General features: G+C 48.3%; 7 protein-coding genes across 7 annotated transcripts; 1 reads left to right on the top strand and 6 right to left on the bottom strand.

Moving 5' to 3' along the window:
- Positions 1-850: 850 nt before the first annotated feature.
- PC9H_010439 (uncharacterized protein) lies at positions 851-2,663 on the bottom strand (the record flags this gene model as incomplete). Its single annotated transcript, XM_036779932.1, has 13 exons — positions 851-1,175; positions 1,226-1,335; positions 1,386-1,499; positions 1,558-1,599; positions 1,654-1,716; positions 1,766-1,807; positions 1,867-1,950; positions 2,009-2,050; positions 2,105-2,170; positions 2,224-2,307; positions 2,357-2,419; positions 2,478-2,519; positions 2,583-2,663. 13 exons carry the CDS (start codon positions 2,661-2,663, stop codon positions 851-853), a joined length of 1,158 nt encoding a protein of 385 aa, XP_036627315.1.
- Positions 2,664-2,804: 141 nt separating this feature from the next.
- On the bottom strand, positions 2,805-4,310 carry PC9H_010438 (uncharacterized protein; the record flags this gene model as incomplete). The annotated part of the gene is made up of 5 exons (XM_036779931.1): positions 2,805-3,297; positions 3,350-3,457; positions 3,513-3,758; positions 3,813-4,174; positions 4,248-4,310. The coding sequence occupies 5 exons, from the start codon at positions 4,308-4,310 to the stop codon at positions 2,805-2,807; spliced, it is 1,272 nt and encodes a 423-aa protein (XP_036627314.1).
- A 917-nt stretch (positions 4,311-5,227) lies between these two features.
- PC9H_010437 (uncharacterized protein) lies at positions 5,228-7,356 on the bottom strand (the record flags this gene model as incomplete). Its single annotated transcript, XM_036779930.1, has 8 exons — positions 5,228-5,392; positions 5,444-5,833; positions 5,888-6,142; positions 6,191-6,349; positions 6,400-6,606; positions 6,843-6,910; positions 6,967-7,254; positions 7,320-7,356. 8 exons carry the CDS (start codon positions 7,354-7,356, stop codon positions 5,228-5,230), a joined length of 1,569 nt encoding a protein of 522 aa, XP_036627313.1.
- A 489-nt stretch (positions 7,357-7,845) lies between these two features.
- Positions 7,846-10,638, top strand: PC9H_010436 (uncharacterized protein; the record flags this gene model as incomplete). The annotated part of the gene is made up of 10 exons (XM_036779929.1): positions 7,846-7,995; positions 8,052-8,234; positions 8,284-8,431; positions 8,482-8,614; positions 8,666-8,749; positions 8,805-8,985; positions 9,049-9,081; positions 9,139-9,159; positions 9,219-9,330; positions 9,386-10,638. 10 exons carry the CDS (start codon positions 7,846-7,848, stop codon positions 10,636-10,638), a joined length of 2,298 nt encoding a protein of 765 aa, XP_036627312.1.
- Positions 10,639-11,763: 1,125 nt separating this feature from the next.
- On the bottom strand, positions 11,764-12,870 carry PC9H_010435 (uncharacterized protein; the record flags this gene model as incomplete). The annotated part of the gene is made up of 2 exons (XM_036779928.1): positions 11,764-12,128; positions 12,177-12,870. The coding sequence occupies 2 exons, from the start codon at positions 12,868-12,870 to the stop codon at positions 11,764-11,766; spliced, it is 1,059 nt and encodes a 352-aa protein (XP_036627311.1).
- Positions 12,871-13,612: 742 nt separating this feature from the next.
- On the bottom strand, positions 13,613-14,063 carry PC9H_010434 (uncharacterized protein; the record flags this gene model as incomplete). Its single annotated transcript, XM_036779927.1, has 3 exons — positions 13,613-13,776; positions 13,902-14,010; positions 14,061-14,063. 3 exons carry the CDS (start codon positions 14,061-14,063, stop codon positions 13,613-13,615), a joined length of 276 nt encoding a protein of 91 aa, XP_036627310.1.
- Positions 14,064-14,554: 491 nt separating this feature from the next.
- On the bottom strand, positions 14,555-14,995 carry PC9H_010433 (uncharacterized protein; the record flags this gene model as incomplete). The annotated part of the gene is made up of 2 exons (XM_036779926.1): positions 14,555-14,830; positions 14,885-14,995. 2 exons carry the CDS (start codon positions 14,993-14,995, stop codon positions 14,555-14,557), a joined length of 387 nt encoding a protein of 128 aa, XP_036627309.1.
- Between the last annotated feature and the right edge of the window lie 1,152 nt (positions 14,996-16,147).

Raw genomic sequence — 16,147 nt, 5'->3', positions numbered from 1 at the left:
GCGCACACACTGTTAATTTGAGCCAGTAAAATCGCAAACTGATGCTTGCCTGTGTGTACGGTATTCTCCGATATCGATATCGCCCCGCGCTGGATGTGTTGCATCATCCAATGAAGTGCTTTTTCGTTATTGAGTTGGTAGAACGCAGTTTCCAGAACGGCGACAACAGACGTCCGTTCCTTCGAAGGGATCATTTTCATGGCAGTAGACATCAGATGGGACAGCCGATACTCCAAGTGCAAGAAGGGCGCGTTGTAATGTGACTTCTCTTTCAAAGCGCGGTTGCCTTGGTTGGGTGCCCGCCAATCCATATCAGAGTTCTCAAGGTCATCCTTTGGATCCTTGCAAAAGACAAGAGGGCGGGTAAGGGGGGCGATCGGATCCCGATAAAGTACAGCCAGCTCTGTCTCAACCGATTTTACCCAACGTCGATGTCTTTCTTCCAGAAGCTTAAGCCTTGTCAGAGGCTTCGGCGATGTGGATAGGTGATTGATCTTTAAATTTATTGCAACAGGAATCTTTGATGCCCTGTAAATTCATAGTGCTGCCATTCGACGATCGTCTCGGGTGTGGTTATGCTTGGTTCCTCTTGTAACATGCTTCCCCTTCCCGATTCGAGTTTGGGTATTCGAATCCCATGTTGTGCAGTGGCTACGACACTTGCAGACGACGACTCGCTGTGAGCGACCCATATTGGTCGTGTGTGATTGGCGGGCGAGGAGACTTTGACTTCTAATTGTGATTTACATGCATATAGATTTAAATCGACTTTGATCGTCGTGTAGTAACTTGGCATGAACACGTGTACATACTACGCCCATAGGTATGCACAATGCACGTCTTTCCCTACTCATGCCTGCAAATTTCGTTTCTCCTGGGCTATATCTTTGGCCTGTTGTTGCAAATGAGCCTTCCGGGTGGACTTGCCAGCTAGGGGCTTTGCTCCCATGGCAGTTATAGCCGCCTTCAACATATCCACAGTGAACACATTATCAATGTCGTGGTCAGACGGCAGTTCCGATGCCGGTACCATTAGTTCTAACGGTAATATTGTGGCTGGTGCAACTGCCGGTGCGGCCAGCTGAGGCGAGTGGGAAGGAGTTGCAATTGGTAGAGATGATCTAGTAGTCATCCCTGCCTGAGGTCGTTTCAACCTCGAACTTCCCTCAGACAATCTACAGACATCGACAAGTTATAGCTTTGCAAAGTGACCACAACAGCGTACCTTCCATCTCCTTCGCCAGACGCATGATCCTCGAAGACGTCGGGGTCCACCTGTGCGTGTGAGGTGATTGCCTCAGACGAGTCTATAGTTTCCCAGGGTAATTCCTTCGCCTAGTCTAGTTAGACGGGATATGAAGTAGCAAGCTTAAGTTTGATCTTACAGCTTGCCCGACGTTCACAGCATCATCCTCCACGCGTTCCGAGTGAAGTTCGGCATCAAGGCGGCGGTCATCGTCCCTATGTTGAGCAGCAAGAAGTGATTGTTGTTTACGAATCTGGGGATCATGAATGGCCAATCGAGATCGTGTGCGGGAAACGGGACGAAGAACCAACCTTGCTTTTCGGTTCCTCCAAAGCATCTTCCAACAATTTTACCTGCCACTGTGTTGTCAACAAAGGGCCAATGATCGTAGTCAATTGTCGACAAACTTGGCTTTGCGCGAGTTTGACTTCGTTTTCCGCTCTCGACAATTTTATGTTCAAGTTTGTCAGCTAGGGAAATGCTAAGTGGCAGGTCGAAATTTCACTTGAAGATATGAACCTCCTTCTTCGCCTTGTCTCGTGCATCCCGCACGTTTTGGATCTAAGATAAGTGGTTGCTTCAATTATGAGAGTCTCTGGTAGCATAATAAGGAATCACACCTCCTCGTTGTATCCCTTAAGTTCTTTCTCTTGGGAATGCACGACATCATTTAGATCAGCAATCTCCTTAGCATTGTCCTTGCACTTCTCATGATTAGGCATTATAATAACCATCGCTCTGCTGTGCCGTGTGGAGACGTACCTTCTTCTCCAAATCCGCAATGGTGCCCTGCAGTGTTATCAACTGCGGAGTATGCATAGTAGGCAAGGCCCACGTGCGAAGTTCATTCAAACCTACCTCTGCGCTCCACTCTTCTTCCCTCTCCATTTGTCTCGCGGCAGCCTCCCTTGGAATGTTCTCTATCTGGCACTTGAGTGAGTAATCGACCACCCAAGTCAACTAAACTGAATGCTAACTTTGGCAGAAACTACTCGCTGAGCGGTAGTCAAGTCTTGAATAGTAGCTTCCTTGTCGAGGTTATTGCGCCGTAGAATGACGTTCTGGTCCCTTCGATCTGTAAGACAATTGAAAGACAATGTCCTTGCTCACCTCTTCCTCTGATTCAATCAAGGCACGGTGCACTCCATCTAGCTGTGCCTGCGTACGGTTTATCTATTCGACATTGTTCAAGCCTACACGGTTTCAGTGGTATATATGAATATGTCATCACCTCCTCTTCCTTGTCCGCCAAGTGACTATGCAGTTTATCCATCTAGATGGATATTTGAGGGTTGTGCACGATATCAAATAGGCATTGGCCAGACACTGCAATCACCTTGTTGACGTCGGATACTCGAATTGCAAGCGTCGAAGCACTTAGGACGGCTGCAGCAACGTCTGCGATCAGAGGGGGCATTGTTTAAGGGATACCTTTATGATGACCGCGAGGTAAAGCTATATAGTAAATAGGCAGGATCACATGATTACGTAATACAAAGTAGTAGTTGTTGTCACATATAAACACAATCTGAATGGTTTAAATCTCTAATCACCCGTCTCACTCCTTCGAAGTATTTCTGCGAATCTTAGCCCTCTGCGATGCTGACTGAATCCATGACGGTTTACCGGCATTCTTAGTAAGGAAATAATCACACATCCCGACTTGATCTGGGTGGGTGATATGGGCTTCGTCCAGACCTTCATTCCACACTTTGGTTATGTTCTTCCAGCCATCCTCGAAGTACCAGACTCTGTGGGAATCGGCGCCCTTGATGGCTTGTGCTGACCGCACATTGTAGAGGATGAGTATGTCGCCGTTCATTGATGTCCACACCGCAGGCACCAAGACACCCGGGCTGGGTAGAGTCTTAACTTTGTGAAGTTCGTGGCAGTAAACTGTGACGAAGCGGATTCTATGCTTTCTGATGGGCGTTGTGTGGTCAGATGTTACCGCTTTCCAGTCAACACCCCGATGTCTGCTTCGAACCTCAGCATTGACGGTCGAGAGTGGTGAAGTCGAGAGAGGCTCAGGCGACGAGCGGCCAGGTTTCCTTTATATACACAGTGAGTACAAGATTAATCACGGAATGACGGATAATATACTCTAATGGTTTGTTCGCGAGCGGTGCAGACAGTCCCTCTATCTTCATGTGGACGGAGACCGGTGGGCGGGCCCCCAAGCCATGACGACCAGAGGGCGGTTTGAGTGGACTTGGAGCCATGAGGTTAGTTAACGATGAATATAGCGCATAGGGGAAAGGATTACCTTTGAGTCGACGTCTCGTTCTTAGCAGAGGAGTCACCTTCGTCCTCTTCCTCTTCCTCTTCCTCTTCCTCTTCCTCTTCCTCTTCCTCTTCCTCTTCCTCTTCCTCTTCCTCTTCCTCTTCCTCTTCCTCTTCCTCTTCCTCTTCCTCTTCCTCTTCCTCGTCTACTTCCTCAACAGTCACCTTCCTTCCCCCTGACGATTTCTGGGAGATCGACGAAGGCACGAACACGGATGGCGCTACAGGGCTAATCGGAGGTCAACGCAAGGCAAAAGAAATGAGAAAGCGGGTGCATTCTCACTCGGTGCCGTCCTTCAATTCGGCGAGCATGATAGCCACAAGATGAAGGGGCTTTGTCTTTTTGTGTTCGGCCTTCGACATCTTGTTCTCGAGAGTGCTGGTGGCGAAGACCGTGAAGTCTTTTTCATGCATGAGCTCATACATCTGGGCCAAGATATCCGCGATAGCCTCCAGCCCATCCTCCCCCGGGCAATAGGTAAGGAGAACCTGGTGAATGGTGTTGTGAGTCGCCTGACAGACCAAGCTGCCGTCTTTGTCCTTGTCCCTGTCCTTTTCCCTGCCCTTGCCCTTGTCCTTTGACGTGTTCGAACCAGAGGGGGCCGAATCTTTCGGCTGCAATTTGCGAAAGCTGGTAGACAATATCTAAGAGAAGAATGTTAACGTTAGACCCGATTATATCAATTGAAATGGCCGGTAGACTGACATTTGGTCTTACAGGAGTTGGACTTTGGAGTCGAAATTTGAAGCGGCTCGTGTTGACGTTGTCGGATGTCGACATCGTATTGCACGCAGCAGAATTGGGTGGGGGGGTGGGGGGGAGGATGTGAAATTCCAGCTCTGAACCGGATACCACTATGCCACTATGTGTATGTTGTCATCTATTGAATACGCTTCGACGTTATCGATAATCATGTACATGCACACGTCCCTGTCTCAACGTGCACGTCGACTGCATCTCGATGGAATCTTGCAATCTCACTCCTCATCGCTAGATCTTCAACGTGTACACACAAGGTTCTCCCAGATGTTTCTCACTGATCACCGCTGTAAATTTACCTGCAACAGGACTAGCGATGGTCCGGTGGCGTACCGGTACGCCATCGACTAGTATATTGTTTTCTGAATTATTATGCGCATGTGTATATATTGAGTATTACATATTGATTGTGTCGGTAAGTAGTAATCTAATCTGATCATATTGTTGTAGCCCCATAACTCACGTGAACTCAGGCCAAAGTCATGTGTGAATACGGATCCCTGTCCCCCTCCGCGTATTTTTAATTGCCCCGACGAGTTGTATAACCCGTACTCCGTAGACTGACGATGATGCTGAGTGCGTGGTCATCATTCAGCACGGCTGAAGAGTTTGTGCGGGTCATGAGCCCCTTTACAATCACGCTTGCAATCAATACCAACATATATCATTCACATTTACTCAGTAAATTCAATAGGAGAGAAGTCCCCATGCTCTTGGGAAGCACAAACATCGGACTGTCTAACCATCCATACCTGGTCGTAGGCATTGAGCGGCAAACCCGCCACAAAATCTTTCGAGGTGCTTGGCTCGGTGTTGTCCCGAACGCGTACACGTGGGTAGCAGCCTCGTTTGTCCTGTGACGCTTGTTGTCGCCTCAGGTAGAAAGAATCGAAGGCTTGAAGCCAACGTCTGACAACCTGAGCCCTCCAAACAGGCCTTCACACCCGAAATCTCGGCGCAGCTGTATGCACTTCTGAGCCCATGCACTCCTCTCCGTCGGATTCATCGCTGGACATCCCATCAATGCCTAGACGGTCTAGTAAGGATATGTGCTTGTGGAGGCGATGATCATGCAGCACAGTGTCGTGACGCTGGATGAAGAGCTGGAAAAAATGAGAAAAATGTCAACAAAAGCAACGTCAATTAAGTATTACCGTCCTCTTTCTCATTTTCCTGTGCTTTTGAATAATACTGTTCTGTTGTTCCCTCTTTGATTTCTTGGAAAGTTTGTACTCCTGTTTGAGGGTTTTCAACCGCGTGAAGAATGCAGTCCGCACCATCTGCTGGTCCAGTTCCACGCCGGTGAACGCCTCGAATGTGTGGACGAATACATTGGCTGCAGATGTGTTCCACAGGCTCCTTGGCGGGCCAATCAAGTCGATCCTGAAATTCTCCACGGTGCAGCAATCACCGCCATCGACGTCATTGCCACCGCATAATTCGGTGAATTTCTGGATGTTGTCGGAGCCGACGGTCGTCAGAGCCTCCGACCTGCCTTCCTCTCCCATCCGAAGGAGAATAGCTAAATAACCTCGAACACTCTTCTAATAAATAACGTCAAATTTCTTGATTCGTTCTGATGAACTGACATGGCATACCACGAGAACAAGGGTTTCCACCGCTCTACGCTTTGTCATACCAGGCTTCTTCATATCTGGGGAAGCGAGCTTAGACGCCGTAGTGCTCTGTCCGGCGTTGGATATCATGGTCGAGATGGTTTCACGTAAAGATTGCACTTCTTCCAATACCTCTTGGTTCCCTTCCACGACTATTTCAGATAAGGCATTGTACTTATTTGACAATTCTTCGATTTCTTCATTAAGTTTGGTGGTACCCCGTTCGGATGGGTCCTTCTATGTAATCAATGTCAGCGTTTGAAACTCATGTGATCGTTTCTTTACTTTGCTTAGAAATGAACTAATGGAAGCACCCCATCCTGAAGGTGTACCCAAAGAGGGTCCTTGGGGGCTTCTGTCACTCGATAAATGCCCTGGTAAGGGCTCCGGGTTCGATAAAGCCTCAGAGGCTGCATATTCGACGGTGGGCAATGCTTCTAGACGCTATCTCCATTCTTTGTAACTCAGGATAACAGAGTGATTCTAAGGCTTACCTCAGGTGTCTGACGTACTTGGCTTGTCCCATCTTCGAGGACCCGCTCCAATAGTGCCGTTCCCATGCCATACCCTTCGGATATGAGGGGGTTGGCCCAAAAACCTTGCGCTTGTTCGCTTTGCACATGGGTGTCCTCATCGGCTCGATTGAGTTGAGGCCTAATGACAGCCTGGTCGGATGTCTCGCCCCTACGCAATGGGAGAGTCTTGAGGTTGCAGTACCCTGACACACTCGCTAATTCTAGGTATCAATATCGTAGGATATGAGCATGGAAGGAGGATACACACTTGGAGGCCATCACTCAGCGTTGTCTCCCCATCTTAGTGGTTCCATCGATGCTGTTCCGATGCTGCGACCTTCGGATAGGGGAGAGTCGGCCAAGACACCTCATGTTTGGTCGGTGTCCTTGTCAGTTCCTCAGTTGACTTGAACCCTAAATACAGCCTGGACAGATGTTCCGCCCCTGTGCGATGGGGGTGTCTTCAGCTTGTTGTATACAGAAGTACCGTCTAATTCTAAACATCAATATGGCAGGGTGGAAGAAAAACATTGAGGGAGGAAATACCCACTTCGAGGCCATTGTGAAGGCTGGCGGAGTGACCGTTCGCTACTACTCCAGCGACTGCTAGCATGCGACGTTGGTGGTGGTTCAACCTCGGGCGAAGTTTGGGGCGAAGCGACCGTTGTTTCTTGACTTTGAAGACCAGGAACGCGGTTACTGCTGGTGAAGCGTGCGCCTTTGGAATATGAGAGTACTGATCACTGGAATTGAAACCAAGTAACTGACTTTGACTAGATAGTGGTCCCCCAGGCCTTGCAAGCGCGAAAAGACGTGGATCGAGCTGTGTTGGGGCTATAATGGACATCAATACAGATTGTGTTCGTCGTATAGGCAAGGAGCTGAGGTAGTGAACTTACTTCGTCTCTTCTGCCGCCCCCTTGGGGATCCAATCATTGCTTGACAGCACAAATATCGATGATGCTATGAACGACTTGCGATATATTTTAACCCTTATTTCACGCTTGCCTCACGAGGTTCCTGGGTAGCATACAGCGCACTCTATATTTATTTATAATTAATCAGGAATGTTGTCTCCTCGTTCCCTCTACAGAGTTAACGCGGCCGTGCAGGGATGTCTGCTCGTGTATGTATACACATGTTGATGGCCATGCATATGCCCGATCAGGGGATCCAATATCTGACATCGTATTTACGTCTTCGAATGACCCTACGGGCTCATGTGTTCGACACATTGTTTGACACAATCATTGTGGCCGTCATACACGTGGGTCATGCACCAAGATCTATAGCTATCTAAATTCAGTATATGTATACCGTACATCTATGGCAATGCGGCCGTACAAATCTTGTGTGAAATCGTAGCCCTTTGAATATATTATCGACAATTACGCATCAGAGCAGCCCCACCTTTCGTGTTGGAGTATGACAGTCCCTTCGTATGACCATGATCTCGACACCGATTTCCACCTGTTTCTGTCCACAGACGATGGATCCAAGCCAGTGACATCTATGCAGATATCCCCCGAGCCTCATGTGTTCGTTGCGGTTGGCGAAGTGGGAGGATGCACCAAGGTGATTGTAACTTCTTTGATTGAGTGGGTCATGTTCTCATCTCGTGTTTTCGACAGGTCTACGAATGCGAAAGCCCATTCAATGTGATCGCGAGTTTAAGCCCAGCACCTTCCTCAGATCTGCCATGCGAGCCCAAATCTCTCGCCTGGAATCCGAGCGACCCAACCGAGCTACATGTTGGGTTTTCAAACGGAGACATAAGCACGCATCGATTTTACAGAACTAAGGATCATGATGAAGTAAGTAAATCTCTTTGTTTTTCTCGAGATTTAGGCTAATTGACCACAGTTTCAATGTACCAGTACAGTAATCCAGAGAGATACGACCGACGAAAAGCAAGAAGGACCCGTGAATCATCTTGCATTATCTCGGGATGGGTCCATCATGGGCGCCATTATCCACCAACGTCCGATCGTGTTTCATAGAGATTCAAATGGTAAAGGGGGTTCAGCTCTTTGCGAAAGCGAACTGAAGGAACAATCACAGGCGCTGTGGTGAAGACAACATCTATAGACTGCGGCTCCTGCACACCCTGGCGTCTGGTGTTCTATCAACGCAGGAATTTCGACCGCATGATAATTGCGATGCACAATTCAAGTGACTATAAGACTGGAGTGATGTAAGTTTTTACGCCATGCCATCTCCGATCCCATGATGATCTCTCATCAAGAGCGATACGCGTGCCCGCTCCGGAAGATGACAGCAACAATAAGTATAATATGCTATGGAAAATAGAGACGCGGCAAGACTTTATGTAAGCTGTCCTTCGAAAACTCGTCATTATCATTTACAACTCTTGCTTCATACAGTCTGAGTTTTGCCATTTCTCCTGATCAATCTCGCTTCGCCATCATTTACGCACACGGAGGCCTTGAAGTTTATTCCATCTCGTCGGCCTTCATCGCCGCCTGTATAGCATGGGATCCTCCGTCTGATGACGACAACTTCCCATGGATGTCTGCTTCATCCAAAACAACTCACTGGTCATTGGTCATTCTAGGCGCCGAAGGCTTGTCCTCGCCAACATCGACGGCATGGACATAATGACTACAGTGGTTGATCTTCGACGGGCAGGACGCCAACAAGGTAGGATTGTTTTCGCGTCAATATGCCACATTGTAACTTACAGTTGTTTGACTCGAGTCTCGAGCATTATCTCGTTTAGTAAGTCAATTAGTTGAGTATGAAATCAATTACGAGGAGTCTCTAATCTGATGGTGTAGGATGCGGCAACCTCCTCTCAGGGCGAGATTCTAGTCATTATGGGTGACAGACACCCTCATGCCTCTAAGGGAGACATAATCTTCCTCACTACAAAGAAGATGCCGCCCCAAGGTATGCCTGACACCTGCTATCATCTCGATAATCACGAAGGATAACTGGAAAGTAGAAGCCGCCCCAGCCCCCGCCGTGGCTTCTGCGCCGGCTCCAGGCCCTCTAATTACCCCCACAACACCCGGGCACACTAGTACTTCTGCACCAATACCCGTTCCTGACCCTGCCCCCGCTGCTCCCACCCCTGCACTAGCACCTGTTCCTGACCCCGCCCCCGCTTCTGCTCCTGACCCCGCCCCCGCTTCTGCTCCTGACCCCGCCCCAGCGCCCATTCCTGACCCCGCTCGCGCTTCTGGTCTGTACCCTGCCCCCGCCTCTGGCCCTGCTGCCGGACCCACCCAAGTATCAACACTAACTCCCGACCCTTCTCCTGCTCCCGCAGCCCCTCTGCCGCCGGCCGCGGCTCCATCAGTTGTTGGCCCGAAAGGTGCTTTCAGCAGCGTCGGCGAGGGCTCACTTGTGGCACCAAACACACCAACTGCGAGGTCCCTTACATATGCGCCGCCTTTGGTACCTCCGATGAATCTGGATCTCAACAGTGTTCCCATCGATATCGATAGTGTTCACGGTGAGGGTGCGGCAGCATCAGAAGCAGACACCTTTGACTCTTCTTCGTCATCTCCGACGGACGTGCCAAGAGCGGCACCAATTGTGTCGCTGAAGACGACCATTATATTGGGAGTTTTGCTTGCTGTATACTCAGCCATCCAATTCACTCAAGAGACAACAGAGACAGCCACAGTGCATGTTTATTCAGTGGAAGCTCCCCCTAAGCCTGCCGCATATCCCACCATAACTGCAACAGTGACGGAGACAGCCACAATCATATCACTCCCCGCCGCCTCTACGTCCTTTGTAACCAAGACGGCAACTGTCACCTCAACAGTCATGGGCGCAGACACATCAACCCTTACTACGACCGTATTCACAACCGAGACGGCGACACTGACAGTGCGGGCAAAGACCCATGATACAACGACCTTATATTCTGCGGCATCCCGCATTGGCGCCATTCTGTACACGATCATATTTGTGTTAATATGCATAGTCCTACCTTTGGGAGGACTGGCACTAGATCGCCCGGATGCTAAGGAAGCGATTTATGGATGTGCCAGGCAAGTCTGGGGGTCTTTAGGCGAAACTCATCCAAATATCCAGAATTTCCTTGTAGTTTTGAGTGTTTTTTTGTGGCGTCACTGGAACAAGTTCATTGGACCAGGCGATAACAATGACAATGGTGATGGCGACAGAGACCTTGGCAAAGCCGTGGGGCCAATTTTCATGCCAGGGAATGCGCAACTCGATTGACGAAGTGCATATTTATGTCTGCTTTTCACTATCGCGGGGGTGGATATATATATATGTGGCGTATTACGCAATGACTTTTTTGGGGCGCAATGTATCTATCTAATGAACCACCTACGTATACAAGGACAGATATACGAGTAACGACTACATGTACACATGTACACTTAATCGCGACCACATAGCTATAGTGTTACATTGCGGCAAACACTTGTGCCTGAACATTCAAATATATATTGATGCCCACGATAATGGGAGGGTGTACACATGTACATGTAAATGTGTACATATACGAGGAGCATTGCCGAGGAATGCGAGCTCAATAACCACGGACTATTCATATATAGAGTCCGACAAAATTATGAACCGGATACTTACAATTATGCCCGTAGTTGTTTATAGTCGTGTTTAGGCCATGGTCATGTCCCAGCTTGCAAACAACTCAACTGGCCTTTCCGGAACTTAGCTTGTTTTTGGCATGAGACAAAGCGTAGATATTGATATTCGAATGAAGAGGTAAATTTGTGCGCACAGCAGAATCCTGTGGGTCCATCGTGGCCACATGGCGCTAATAGTTGTGGGTCCAAGATTTGATCAGATACACAATATATATTTGAGGAAGCTATCTAGATCCAACATCTGCAAAACGATCAAAATACAAAGTTTATATATAGCCACGTCTCCGTTCTAATATGCAAGCAAAGTTAGTGTTCCCATGTCGGAAACAGAAGATAGTGCACGCACATTATAACATGGGGATTGAAGCCATGAGCTCATAGGCGAGCAACATCTCGGAGAAACAGAAGTACACACGTATGAACCGGTACACAATGAGTACATATGTAGGTGCTATATATAATCCTTCTAGATACGTATACGTATATGATAGATCCAGACTGGCGTTGAGTGGGCCAAACATGAAACGAGGTTAAGGGGGAAACTCCTGAATGCAAGCAAGGAGACAGGGGGATATATAGGGACTATAATACATCAATGGACTTCGAACTTGTAATATATATACCACCGAAAAGCTTTGGCAGGATCCACATGTTCAGCCGGACTAATCATCATAAGACCTAGTCTCAGGACTCGCATCAAAATTCTAAGGAAAGATGGAGATGCCCATGCTCACAACTGAAGCATTATCATTGGCATGCCGAACTTATATCCCAGCAGCGCCCATTCGTTCTTGCGCAGGGGGTCCGTCGTCTTGAACAAGTCCGCACGCTTCACCGGCAGGTTGACCACCCAACATTTTGAATCACCCACATGTCTAGCCGTCCATCCTTCGAATGCCTTCCGCCGCAAGGCCTCAGCTTGCGTTGGGATCATCGTCCAACCACGAGCCACATATTTACTCTTTGCGGCTTCGAGGTTCCCAATTGCAAGATCTGAGCGTGCGCTGTCAACGGGGAGAGATATCTTCCTCTCCAGTGTCTCCTTGCCGTACAGACTGTAAGCATGAGACACTGTGATCAGGTTCATGACGACCGCTATCTGGGAGAGTTAGATAAAGAAGAGGGACGGTGTGAGGGGCTTACTTGAGTGGAACCCGAGGATCACTTCCATGACATTGCGCCGACAGATTATGAGTTGGATCTTCCTTGAGTGAACGGGAGACAGGAAACTGACAACGGCACGGATGCCCTTGAAACTGTAATTGCCTTGTGTACTATGCGCCAAGTCACCAGGGACTGCATTTCCCCTGCTTCCTGGCAGCGCTGTGTAACAAGGCCTCTGGCAAGGAATGCGACGATGTTGGGCATCTGAAGCGATCCAGTGGAAGTACGTTTGGTAGAAAGGCTGTGGTTCGCCGTGATGATTCAGCGCAATACACCCCACATCCCACTCGAGCCATTTGCCGACTTCAAACACGTGTGCGTACTCAACGTAGAGGTCGAGATCCGATTCCGGGTATGTTGCTCTTGTAAAAAACTGTAGAGCTGCAGAACCAGAGATAACGAGTCCACTTTCTCCTTGAAGGCGACGGAAAGCCGGAATATGCTCTAAGGGAATGAACGGTTCTAGTATGGGGTTCAGGGAGTAACTGCGTTGATAGAATATCTGCACTTCACCGTAGATCGCTTTGCAGGTCAAGGAATACCAGCGCAACGCGTTGAGCGATAGCTGTCGCATCACAGTCGCATGAATGATGTCGTCCCAGAGCATGCATCGCGTAAAATCTAGGAAACCTTCGGATGGCCCATCCTGCATCAAACGTCTCAAACCCGGCATAATAGGTGCACAAAGGCGGGGCTTACGTGACTTGCGGAGGTGGGCCGAGAAATGTGTTCAGGCTTAGCATTATGTGCGCCATTCTTTGCGCTCATTTCCTGTAGAACGGTAGGTGGGTCCGAGCCTGGCTTGAGGTTGTGTGGGAGATCTAGAGGGGAGTGAATTCGAACAATGTTGACTGCCCCTCAATTAATATCTACGTAATCGATTGTGTACGCCAGGGTGGCACCACAGCTCTTTGTATTTTGATTTATCTGGAACTTGTTATCTTAATAAAATTATAATTACTTGGCTTGATCCGTTATGCCTGATCCGTCATTATTTCGGATATCCCCCAATCAGGTGAGGTACCGGTTGGACGAACTCGATGATTGGAGTCGTGTGAGCTATGATAAGATATGATAAGATAAAGTGGGGATTAGGGGTTGCCCCTGTTAATCACGTAGATGCCTCATCATTACTAGTTTCAACGGTCATATAGCAGGCAGTAGCGACACGCTGCAAGTCTGAAAAGCAATTGGGTTACTTGCTGTAGCAGTGCTAGTTCAGCTCTTCATGCTCGTCACAGAACCAGAGCCAAGAATGATGATGGAGAGTCTATCGACAAAGACACAATGCCTTGAGGCCTGTGCAAATCCACCATAGTTTTAGAACACTTCTATGTTAGATGCAACATACAGTAGTCCAGTAATTCCACTTCTACACGTGGCGCCACGATGTGTAACGTGTAGTGACGTCCATTCTATGCCATCATAGAGTGTAAATCGTAGGACATTAGAAATTCGGATGCTAGGTGATCCCATGTCCTTCGTACGTGCCCGCCATCCTTTTTGGTCTCTTCTGCGTTCCATCTTCCAAATAATGTCCTGTTATAGAATCTGGAGTGCCCGCCCGGGACTCTTGATCCTAAGCGGTTAAGCACAGTATGCAATGAGTTTGGGGTGGAGGCCCTATAGCTACATGTATTCCCCGTGGATGGTCTCTACCGCGTAGTGAGTCCGGTGGCCCCTCACCAAGTTTATAAGACTAACCTTGGATCACAATTCTACCTTCCCCAATTGTAGGACGCTCCATCGACTTCTCGTCTAGTGCAAAAATCAGGCGTAGCACACCGTTCTTCATGCCGCAGAAGGTTAGCCGCTAATTGCAAGTGTCAATGATTTACCCCCATGAGACACTCTAGTGCGTACCATCCCTTGCCTCACGCGGTAGTAGCCTGAGCGTCACCAATCTGGTCCACCATCCATTGCCTGCCTCGCCGCGACGAGAGCCAGGCATCTATCCTCAAACATCAACTCCATGTCCTCCACTGAGAAGCCGGCAAGGTCTGTGTCTAGAATTATGTCCTCCATGGGCCTACACTCGTACGAACGCGCACACTGCGCTCCGCAACCCACATGATGATCTGTTTGCATTCGTAAGATGGTTTTTAGACAACTCTCGAGCAATCCCGGATTTTCTGAGTTCAATACTTTCGCACGAAAGAAGGTGAACATATGTTGGAGGTATTATAGGTATAATACCCTGTAGATACATCGTGTAGCGAGTATGTAAAGCAGGGCAATAGAATCCGGAAACGACAAGATGCGAATGAAAGTATTATACCGCGCAAAAAGATGTGTCATTGCAAAAAATACGATGATGATCAAAATATATAGACTGTGCCGACACAGAGGAAGACAATTCAGCAATAAACAGGTGAGCCGTGCGTCATGAGATAGTTTTTTAGGATGGGGAAGTCAGCTATGGACACATTGGTCATTGAAGAAAAGGGCTCGTCGCGGTATTTAGCAATGATGATGTTGCCTCGCCAGGCCACTTCCTCTCGGAAGAGAGGCCCTTGAATCTCGCAAAGGAGGTTGTTGATGGGGAAAGGTAGGCCATCCTGGGAGACGGTTGGGTAGAATATAATGTAGGGGTGGGTAAACTTGCGATGCATGCCATCTAACGCTTCTACCAACTGAAAGGTTTTACATTGTCAATTGCATGATAATAGATAGCGGTACAAACAAACCTGGTATCTCCATGCGCGTGAACCCAAGCCCTTGGCAATATAGTCCATGAACTCCTCCGGGTGAGGCATGCGTAGAGGACTGAGAGTGAAAGATGAATGGTGAGCCGACATCGTGGTTGGGCTAAGCAATGAATTCAAAAGCAATTAGCGATAATCGTGCTTATTACCTCGTCGTGAGCGATACCTGTGAACGTGTGGTAATTGTCAGAGGGGTTCCTATATCAACGATGACTGTACGTACCATATGTGGCAGCCGTCCGTCCGAAGGGAACAAAATGGCTTCGAAGCTAGACATTTGTTCCATCACACAAATCTCCTGTGGTCGCACGTTAGACCGAGATATTATCTTACGGCTAGTGACTGACTGGAAAAATAAAGATAGGGCTGGGTAGATGAAAATATGTCTTTTCGTATCCTTTCGTATTCGTTTTACCTGCGCATGCGGGAATCTCGAGTGTCTCTCGATAAAGTTTAAATACATCAACGTTACCGATGGTTGAAAGTGTTGGACAACCTCATGACTTTCACTCCGTTGTTGTTCAGGGATTGTGGATTGATTATTTAGTACTAAACTACAATATATATCCATGTATAATGAGCAACCTCGACATATTCTATGGACAAATGTGTATGTACTCCTGGAGTGGTGATGGTTGAAAAGCAAAAGGGAAAACTTTTGGGCTCCGTTGCGTCGTGTCACTTCAGGAAAGAAAGGGTGTGGGGGATGCCAACGTGATTCAAGTCACATGAGCTACGATAAGATAAGAATAGTATACCTACAGTACAGTAGGTGAATACACCACGAACTGGACTACCCGCCGGCTCATTAATTCACAACTACAATACTGGATACATGCGCAGGGATCATCACCCCGGCCATGCTAGGGGTGTAATGTAAACCGCCACGGCGCGACTATTTCTCATGGGCATGACGTGGAGTAGACATAAGCGGTAGATATAGCACGGTACATGCCCTCCCACATAGGGCAATGTCACTACGGAGGGTAATTGGATTCAAAGAGCAAATACTATGTAAGTCATTGATCCAGAAACTCCTCTCGCGAACTGGCACTCATTTACATTCGCGGATAGCCATATCAAATGAATTGAACTTAGATTATAGGGCGCGTACACACCAAATAACAGGCCGACCGGTTTATCCATCAACACAAGCCTATGATAGGTATATGTACATGCCGCAAACTAGACAAACCAACGAGACGAGGCGCTCGCTATCTACTGACTAGGCCGCATTCCCTATTC

The sequence above is a fragment of the Pleurotus ostreatus genome (genome assembly GCF_014466165.1).
Source record: "Pleurotus ostreatus strain PC9 chromosome Unknown scaffold_8, whole genome shotgun sequence".
Lineage (NCBI taxonomy): Eukaryota > Fungi > Basidiomycota > Agaricomycetes > Agaricales > Pleurotaceae > Pleurotus > Pleurotus ostreatus.
This window is presented reverse-complemented; position numbering and strand designations above follow the sequence as displayed.